Raw genomic sequence first — 10605 nt, forward strand, 5'->3', positions numbered from 1 at the left:
AAGCATGAATTTTCAGTGGGGGGGGCACCTGGGGGGGCACAGAAAATTTGTGGGGGGGCTCGTGCCCCCCCCCCCCAGGCTCCCCGTAGCTACGCCCCTGGTGCCAGTGTATGAGGATGATCTGTTTGATAGGCGGGTTGCTGGGGTTGTAATCCATGTTAAAGAGAATTCGTTTTTGCGTGTTCGCGATCCTAGTTTTGGGTTCTAGTAAGGTATTGCGCGAGCACTGTGCAGCTCTTTGGATAGACTTGTCTATCACTATCAGGCGTATCCCCGTTTGAGTAAGAGTTGCTTGAACTCCTGGCGTCGCGTTTGGAAACGCGTGTTGCTCGAGCGAATCCGTTTCAGACAGAGGAATTGTCCGTACGTAGGGGATGTTGTCTATGAGAGCCTTGGGATGAGCTGAATCTGTCCTCCTGAGTTAAACTTAATTTGTAATTATGCCGCGATTTCTATACATTATCTTTCCTTTTCGCCTGTTCGATGCACTCGATCAGCTGAGCGTGATCATTGGTTTCGGCATGTGCCATCTTCTGGATCCTCTACCTTCTGTTTCTGTCATTCCGTATTGGAATTCTCTTCCTTCATCTTTGGTAAATTGCAAATTTGCAACATTTTTTCATAGTGTTGATCTATCGATTTGATCCACTTCTCTCCCCGTCTTCGTTACAGTTCCTAGGACCTTTGAAGACTAATATTTGAGGTTATGAGGTTATCAGGAGTGGATAATAGAGATTCTCTATGATCCACTCCTGAGGTTATCATATCCGATTTGGAACTCATAAAGGAACCGAGAGGTGGCGCTGTGCACCGGTAAAGTTGTTCCACCGAGCATCGAAAATTTGAAGCCAGGCTCTACAAATGTAATATAGACGCGTAAAGTGGATACTCTAGTGTACGATACCAGGTAATAATATAACTATGTTAATTGTGCACGTGGTGCATATCTCACTACCATGAGTAGGCAGTTTTAACTCTGCATGAAAAAAACACAATTATTCAGCGTAGAAGACGTGTCGATCGATGTTCTACACCCTTACTTTATGACTGTACTCTTTACTGTTAGTGTTACTGTTCCTAGAGTTCCTACTGTTGGATAGCTCCAAGAAACGGTATCGCTAGGGTTAGGATACCGTTAGTATAGACAATCCGTCGCACAGCCTGGTCGGGCTAACTGTTGGAGAGCCTACTGTTAGAGACCATGCAGGCTCTCCGATAGATACAATAATGTAACCCAAACCCAAGAGTATACCTGGATAGGGGTTACATTCCCCCCTAGCCCCCCTATCCTCTTGGGTTCTATTCCCCCCTATCCTCTTGGGTTTGGGTTACATTATTGTATCTAGCTCTCCGACTGTTACACGACGCGTAGTGTTAAGCGAGATGGGAACTTGTGGCTACTGTTAGAGTAGAGTCCATCTTATTCGTAAAGTTTCTTTACTTGAGACATGTTGTTGTCTTGTGATAGCGTATAAAATCAACTCTGATTTTCTTTCAGAAATTTAGGACCATATAGTTATTTCACTAAAGCCAGCATATCGACCAGCGGTCAGTGATGTTGGGAATCCTGGCTGGTTTCGTAGCAGCGGTGCTACTGCTGATAGTTGTCAATTGGATCCTGTCGTCTAAACCTGTCAGCCTGCATGGAAAGCATGTGCTCATCACTGGGGGATCAAGTGGTATCGGTAAGTTTTTGGCGATCGAAGCGGCCAAGGCTGGTGCCTCGCTCACCCTGCTGGCCAGAAACCAAGAACGCCTGTCCGAAGCCAAAAGCGAAGTCGAGCCATATCTCACACCGAAGCAGAGAATCGTCTGTGTTTCGGTCGATCTATCGAAAGACTACCACCAGGTAACGTAATTCGGATTTTAAGCTTATAGAAAACATAAAAATTGTTAATCTAAAATGACCAAATCGTTGTACATTTCCATTCTCTCTCAGCACCTGATGAAACTTGTAAAATGGCAGCAACTTATGCGTAAGTGGGGCGTTGTATCAATAATATTAATACTAGAATATAGTGTTTATATTTGGCATTGCCGCATGCCAAAGTTTTAATCATTTAAAGGTCAGGCATGGCGACTAAAAATGTCAGTGCATCTTCTGAAACTCGAGAGCAACTTGAGTTGTTACCATTCTATAAAAATGAGGAAGTAGCTAGGGTAGGATGTACCCATGAGCACAAGCATTTTTTGCGCTATGGAACTACGTCTTAATACATAGCCAAAATCATTCGCACAAGATGCATCGATTCATTGTAATCCCACATGATATATCCATAGCATCAGGGGTAGATAATGACAGATTGTCTTTATCTACCCCTGATAGCATCTACACGATTGATAGTATATGTGATGGCCCCCTTGACAGGTTGAGCATGCGTTCCGACAAGCAGAAGAGATCCTCGGACCCGTGTTCATGCTCGTGAACGCCGCGGGAGCGTCCGTCAGCGAGCGATTCGACGAAACGCCCGTCGACGACTTCCGCCGGCTCATGGAGGCAAACTACCTGAGCGCCGTCTACGCGACGAGGGCAGTCCTACCCGAGATGAAGCGTGCCGGAGGAGGCCGCGTTGTCTTCCTCTCCTCGCAGGCCGGCCAGCTCGGCGTCTACGGCTACGCGGCGTACTCCGCGTCGAAGTTCGCGCTGCGGGGTTTCGCCGAAGTGCTGCAGATGGAGGCGAAGCCATACGGCGTCGCCGTGACGCTCAGCTTCCCTCCCGACACGGACACGCCCGGCTTCCGGAAGGAGCTCGAGATGGGGAAGCCGAAGGAGACGCTGCTGATATCGGACACGTCCGGAGTCTTCGCGCCGGACCACGTCGCGCGCGTGCTGCTGCGGGACGCGCTGCGAGGACGCTTCCTCAGTTATATCGGGCTGGACGGGTTCCTGCTGGCGACGGTGACCTGCGGGGTCGCGCCCGTGTCGTCTCTGCTCGAGGTTGTCGTGCAGGTTCTAACCATGGGACTGTTTCGAATCGTCTCTCTGTTCTACCTGAGTAGTTTCGATAGAATCGTTTCAAAGTGCTTGAAGGAAAGGATGGAAGATGAGAAGAAGCGGTGAATGTGAGTGTTTACGATGTGCATGCAAGTACAGTCAACCTCGCTTAATTCGTCATCACTTTATTCGTAGAATGACTAATTCGTACAAAAGCATATGGTCCAAATATTTCTCTTCTTTATTCCCTTTAATTTCCGTTGTATAATTCGTAATTCGTACAAAATTCTCTGGTTCAATTAACATTATTCAATTAAAAATGACACGCGTAATTCGTAGGGGATGTTTGTTTATGCAAGCAACATTTTATCTTTGAGAATATTTATAAACACTGCCACTCGCTGAACAACTAAAATCAATAAGCCAGTTCGTAGTTGAGCATGCGCGAGATGCGCGAACTTTTGCCAAAGGTCAATTGTACATAAACCGGTCGCTGTGTCTCCGTTCTGTGTGATAGCAAGTGGAACCCTACGGGCCTACGTACTGTATTTGTCCAAGTTTGAAATGAAATAAAATTTAACCGAGATTTGCTCAATATAGAATGTGCGTAAACTTCAATATAATAATCTTTATACATGTAGAACAAATACATGTATGTTATTTTCCATAGCTTCTGTGTAACATGCATAAATATTATGTAGTATACGGCAAGTGCGTACGCGCGATCCAGCTGTTCAGCTATGTACAAATAACTTTGTAAAAACTTTCATTCATAAATCGACACACGGCCGTCGGCTTTCATTTACACGAATTATGTATCTATTTCGTGGTTTCTACGGATTAAATAGAATTCGTTAAAAATACGAATTAAGTCTAATTCGTTGATTACGTCATTTATAGAAAATGCTGTGGTCCTGTCTGGTACGAATTTTAAAAGCGAGTTTGTTGACTGTACTTTGTTTTGACAAATTTTTGATATTGTTTAGATGATAGTAGAACATTGTAAAGCAATGTTCACAATAATGTCTCATTGCCATGTTTATGATATGATAATTCAGTTTATTTTCTTGAATTGACTGATGATCATATAATGTAAATCAACTTGATTTGTGTATTCCTATATCATGCTATATATAATTCCCACAATAAACAGATACAAGTTAAAAAATTTGTATATATTATATAATAATACTATATATATGGTAATATTTTAATTTAGTTACAAAACTAAAATGGTATGTCCATTAATTGGTACATTTTACAAGTGGTACATTGCACTTTCGCCAAACACTTTCGCCAAAGTTAACGTCCAAAGTCCTCCGCGTTGCGGAATATTCGTGAAAATCGCGGAATTTGCGTGAATCGCGAAAAACGCAGTTTTGGAAAATAATTTTTACAAAAACCTCCAAAAATAACAAAAAACGAAATTTAATTAAATAAAAACTGAAAAAAAAATAATAAGATGAAAATCTGCTTTAAATTCATCTTAATAAAGAATAATAAACTCACGAAATTAATATTTCACCATAATAACACATGTAGTAGGCCTATGATTGATCTCCCATCTGCATCATAACAATCGGATTGCATAACCTGATCGGAAATTTTCATGGACAATTCCCGCTACTGCAATGCAGTCAATTTTCACACTTGAATTAACATTTACATAGACTCTAAGCTCAGCCAACATCAATTCTAAAATAATTAGCACTCTCCCGATTCCGTTGCCTCAATGCCAATTTTGGATACTGCAAGTTGCAACGTACTACAACAGTAATAGAAACAGAAACTTGTTGTCTCACAAGCCTCTGCACGGCCCGCTCTAAAAAGAGACAAAGTATTCAATGGGGACATCGAGGGGCGCCTACAATGAGGCAAGTAAATAGTTAATAGTATGCTGTAAGTTGGAAAATTGCCAAATTTACAAAGCGGAATTTTGGATATGTAAAGCAGAAAATTTTGGACTTTACACTAAGTCAAATGTACAACCCTCACAATCTCCGTAAACAGTTGCATCTTGATCATGTTATATCAAGAGTAGATAATAATGTGTTATTATCTACTCTTGGTTATATGCAGTCTCCAAGCAAAGATACTAAAATTATCCCTACAATGGAACATTAAATATTTAAAGTTACAGTAGGTTACCACTAATGCATTCTGATCTGGTGTTTGCACCTGCCATAATGCAATACGATCAATAATGTCTAGAGTGCTATAACAAATGTGAACATAAAGAGTGCATAAGACCTACACAAGTCTTATACAATAACTTGGTATCATGACCTTGATTTTGCACTGTGACATGTTACTACATCTATTATCTGGTCTAAATGATTTAATACATAAAATTTAAATACATAAAACTCATTACAATAAACCGTTATTCAATTCACCTGCTCATCTTACGTGAATATTCTACGATATATCACGGTGTAACAATATGTATATAACTAAAGGTATAACTAAAGTCGCTAACGCACACACACACACGCACGCACGCACGCACGCACGCACGCACGCACACACACACACACACACACGCACACACACACCAGGCACTAAACACCATTACAGTGCTGCTTCGTTGCACGACTATAATTTCTTTTCAGTAATTCGCCATTCGATGGTGAAACCGATTCTCCCCTAGAACACGAACGGCACAATCCTGTACCGCGACACCCTGCAGTACTCGTCCCAGTGCTTTCCGTACTTTTGCTTGCACTTCAACTCGTCGCGGTGGCTCCGATGCAGGAGCAGCACCATCAGGAACATGACGTACAGGTAGGGAATGATGCTGAAGAACAGGCTCGGTAATTCCCAGCAGAAGGCGGCGAGCACCTCGAACAGGTAGTTGATGTGCCGGCTCAAGCCCCAGAAGCCCGACGCCAGCAGCAGGCTCTCTTTCGCCTCGCCGTCCTGCGTGCTGTACTTGGCGACGACCACTGTCGGCTTTCGAAACCAGATCGTGCAGTCTCCGTTCGTCTTCCTGGCCTCCCGTCGCTGCTGGTCGGCCCAATAATTCAGGCCGACCATCGCAAGTCCTGCTGTCAAAATCAGTATGGCGCCCCAGAGCGGCATGTCGGGCGACCGTTCGGTCAGGTAGAGGCTGGTACTCGTATAGAAAATTGGCACAAAGACAATGCATCCCCAGCAGATGTAATAACCTGCACGATCCATGATGATGTCGATGCTGTTCATGTAACCATCTTCCCACCAGTAGAATTTACCGATGTAGATAGTTTGCAGGACGGCAGAAGTGGCCATCGCCCAGTTCCACCCGCTGTGCTCAACCTGAGCCTTCCAGCAAACCCACACCACCAGCGCCCACATCATCATGCCGAACCTGTTATTCGTCGCCATCTTGAGGTCTATCCTATTACCTAGCATTCTAGGATATAGTTCCAACCCCCAGTAATAATCGAATATGAAGTTTCCGGAACTTCCGCACTCTCCCGGCGAGGGCGACAACCGCCCCTTTACGTACAAGAATATACAGAACACAAACCCATAGAGATTTAAGGCCCCGGCGAAGCGTGGCAACTTGTTGTACCAATACCACCCACTGAAGGCGTCAGATCCGACGAGGACGGCCATTATGACTGCGGTGAGCAAGAAATAACGGAAGCCCGAGTGGCGGTACCGCGGCACGTGCCCCGACTTTGTCGCCGGTCCCGTGTACTCCTCCCCGCCGAGAACCAACTGGGAGAGAAGTCCGTAGATGGAGAAGACGAGGAGGAACGACCACGTCTCCCAGTCGCCGACGCCCGCCGCTCCCCAACTCGTCCAGAAGAACTTGGAGAGTCCGTCGCCGAGCGCCTGCTGGTAGTCGGAGTGATAGTGGCCGACGTAGCCGGCGAGCAAGACGGAGAAGTTGGGCGTGGTGAGCATGAGTAGCAGCGGCACGACGGTGTAATGGAGGAAGCGCATCATGCAGCAGGAACTCTCCTCCTCGACCTCCCGGACGTTGCCGGAGCCGCCCGCTTCGGACTCGTCCATTTGATGCGATGGGGGATGGCGGCGGGATACGCCTACGAACGAAAAACAACGGCCGACGTTAGCGCGATAAACACAGACGAACACGTCATCAAACATCTCGGTAATGACAAAACAATAGAAACCATTCCATTCAGTCCTCTAAGTCCATACCATTCAGTGTTACTTAAACCTACACATGGTACTAACAGTAGGCTTCTTCTTCCCTTCCCCCATCATACACATCATGTGCAGCGCCCGGTCGTTGCCATTGCCCTCAGCCCACCGCTGCCTTCTCCTACCATGTATTTCACGAACTTACAGAGCTCATCACGTATGATGTATGTCCTGCATTAAGAACGTAGTATTCACGAAAACAATAGTGTATCGTAAGAGACGTTTTTGCGTTATTTACCATTGCAAATTTGGATTAGAGAGGACCCTAACTTCTCGTAAATTACCTTGCACACACGAAAAGGAGATAATGCGCTAGACTTCATTATTGTAAACTACCGCTCAGTGGTTTTCATTAATGCGGTGTCTTAGTAATGACCACGGGGTGCTGCATTGTCAATAAGAAGAGTACAGAAAATCGACGAGGATGAAATCCAGGTTAAGGTTTGCCAGAATCCCGGCTCTCAGAAACACACCACCGGGTGAATAATGAATGACAGGTTTTTCCGAATTACCATACTAATAAGGATCATGTTATTCGACTGGCTGACTGGGCGAATAGCAAAAGTCCCCCAGTAGTTGCCATTTGTCTTTATTTTGGGCCAATATCGTACACACGTTATTACACGATTTCCACACACGTAGCAACATCCCTTATCCTGTGCTTGAGTTCTACGAACAGGCATGATGTCATCGACCAAACAACATTCTAGTTACGAACGCAGTGGACGGGACAAATGCATTAACTTACTATTGTATATTTGCAATACAAGATTGCATATTTGTATCACCCACAGTCACCCAGTGACTTGACTAGGGAGTTGCTAGGCAGATGATATCGTTGCTAGGCAGATGATATCGTGCTGCGATCACGGAATATCACCCCTCGCCAAGACGCCAACCATAGCTTTCGTTAGACTATAGTTCCCAAGTCTCAAGTCCACAAGTGTGTGCAATGTAAACGTTTGCATGCCAGTGTTGATTAGTGTGTGCAAACTCAGCAGAATTTGCTGACATTGCGGCACTCAAGAGCATGCTCTAAATATATCGAGGTCAGTAAGGCTGAGAGGGTCTATGTTCCCCAGTGTACTATCGGAGGGTACCCTGTAGTGATGTCACGATCATCGATTATACTCAATCATCGGTTGAACAGTGGCTCGAACCAAGCGCTTGGTTATTAAAATCCATAATCGATTTCATCGGAAAAAAAAATCGAAATAAATGCAAAACAAGAAAACTTGGAAAAGTGATGAGAATCAGTGATATCATCGCTACTATACAAGTTATCCTTTATTAACATACATGTATTATACACACAGTAGTAAACAGGGCTAAACAAGCACATACATGCACACGACGTTACGCACACGCAGGCATTCAACACCCCTAGTAACCGATTATAACCGATCATCGGTTACTTGGGTCCAACCGATGATCGATTACGAAATTACAACCGATTGACAACACTAGTACCCTGGTACTATCTAATATGCCGGAACGTACCTCGCCGAATCTAGGGAGTCAATTACGCCTACTCCCGAACCCTAACCCTAACCATATCAGATAGTTACCAGGGTACGTTCCGATATATCGAACCGTACCCAGGGTACCTTCCGATAGTACCCTGGGGGACATAGACCCTATGAGCGTCAATAAGTGTGGCCATGCGAACACAAAAATGTATCGACGGTGAACATATATGATATAGTGAAATGGCTTACAAATTTAAATCGAGTTTTACAAACTTGTGCAAAAACTCAATCACCAGCCTAGATAACATCAGGGGAACTTTGTCAGGACCTGCTGCCTTCGAGGTGATATATGCCTTTGAGCACAAAGCGGACACCGCTGAGACACTGATTTTCCTCCTCGAGGGGTACTTGTAATTTCAACAGCAAGAGAAACGATTTAATTGGGCAACACTCATTATAACACCCACAGCCTGTTCAGACAAGTTTCATTGTAAATCACACCTAAGTCATATAACCTATGGCCACTTGACTTATTATTGTCAGGAGTGAATAATAATATATATATTATTATTCACTCCTGTTAATATTTATTATGATATTTCATTGTCATCTATCCATCGAGATTGTATTACAACCATGAACGTTACATACATGAGATGAATCCGCTGACGATTCATTGTACACATATTACAATAATTTGGGAGATTATCATTAGGCTATTTAAGCTACATGTCTTAAAGAAATTGCTTACCTGTAACCGGCATGCCTAAGCTATGAAACTTCTAGTGGTTTAGTCAGTCTCGCCCTGTTCTAGCAGTAGCACGATACTGCGGGAGACGTCAATTATTGGTGGTCGACTTGACACTCAGTCGATTACTAAGTAAACTGTTTAGACTAATATGGGCCGGCGTTACAAATACCGTGGCTAGTTGTAGCACATGCGCACTAGACTGAGTTATGGGGAGGGGGAGTGGCAAGGGTTGCACTCGCCCCGAGTTACAGATTCACCCTAGTCAGCACATTTCTAAGATTACTCTCCAGAAATAGCACAGTGGTTGATAAATTACAATGACATTACTGCTACTGCTAGGTACATATATATAGAACCTACATTTAAGAACTTATTTTACATGTTGAACAAAACATCTGCAACAGCATGCACTATAATTGGAACGTTTCAATAATAAAATGATGGTAAATAAACATGAAATGTCATGAATTAATTACTACATAAGTCTCAATGTTTAAGTATATAATTGTCTAGTGACTAATAATTTCATGTAAATGAAATTCAAATGCTGCCCTGTAACACTACCTCACCGCATGCACACCACTGTTAACAAACAACAGAAATATATATATATTCTTATTTTTTCATTCTTTCTTTCTGTAAGTTTGTACACAGTCGCATGTGTGCGGTGAAATTGTGTGTTGCATGCAGGCCCAGAGAAGCGTTCTAACTGCAATTACGGGACACTGTTACCTATAATAGGCGAAAGAAAGAGCACTTTGAAAGTATTTCACATGTCGTGCATTTTTTCCAATATGTTGTTATTTGAAATGCTCCAACGTCCAAATGCCTGTGCCGTGGAACAGAGCGGGTTGTGCTTTTGAGCAGTTACTAACCGTGCGGTACACATGTATGCAGTTCGCCGTTCAATACTAATAATATACTGCTAATAACGCTCGTAGGGTCTATGACCCCCTGACCTCTGTTTGACCTGGCTCGTTTAGCTATTTCTGACTAACCCTAACCCTATATATATTATATATATCAGGAGTAGATAATAGGGAAGGAGTGTGACATCAATAAACAAGGGAAATTCGTCATTTACTAGCTTTATAATACCTACGATTTACTACGCGTAACTCATCCAACTTGAGCTCAAATCGTACACAGTACATTCGCCTAGCATCGTGCGAAATCGTTTCCTCGTTTACACAAGCAATCCGGAGATACAGACTAAAACGTACGACACGATTATCCATTCTTTGCCCATCAACCAAAGTCCATTGCCCGCCTCTATTAAAACAAAAGGCAGCTACCTA

At 43.7% G+C, this 10605-nt stretch overlaps 2 protein-coding genes across 3 annotated transcripts; one reads left to right on the plus strand and one right to left on the minus strand.

Annotated features, from left to right (window-relative positions):
* The first annotated feature begins 811 nt into the window (after nucleotides 1-811).
* Nucleotides 812-4322, plus strand: LOC106818449 (3-ketodihydrosphingosine reductase-like). 2 transcript variants are annotated; one of them, XM_014823162.1, is made up of 3 exons: nucleotides 812-907; nucleotides 1499-1849; nucleotides 2369-4322. In XM_014823162.1, exons 2-3 carry the CDS (start codon nucleotides 1556-1558, stop codon nucleotides 3059-3061), a joined length of 987 nt encoding a protein of 328 aa, XP_014678648.1. In that variant the 5' UTR covers nucleotides 812-907; nucleotides 1499-1555; the 3' UTR covers nucleotides 3062-4322. The 2 variants fall into 2 exon arrangements, with proteins under 2 accessions (XP_014678648.1, XP_014678652.1); XM_014823166.1 differs by having other exon boundaries at nucleotides 812-889; nucleotides 1496-1849.
* A 687-nt stretch (nucleotides 4323-5009) lies between these two features.
* LOC106818438 (7-dehydrocholesterol reductase-like) lies at nucleotides 5010-6962 on the minus strand. Its single transcript, XM_014823152.1, has one exon. It carries the CDS (start codon nucleotides 6932-6934, stop codon nucleotides 5582-5584), a length of 1353 nt encoding a protein of 450 aa, XP_014678638.1. The 5' UTR covers nucleotides 6935-6962; the 3' UTR covers nucleotides 5010-5581.
* Nucleotides 6963-10605: the final 3643 nt, after the last annotated feature.

Source organism: Priapulus caudatus, unplaced genomic scaffold (assembly GCF_000485595.1).
Source record: "Priapulus caudatus unplaced genomic scaffold, Priapulus_caudatus-5.0.1 Scaffold36, whole genome shotgun sequence".
Classification (NCBI taxonomy): Eukaryota; Metazoa; Priapulida; class Priapulimorpha; order Priapulimorphida; family Priapulidae; genus Priapulus; species Priapulus caudatus.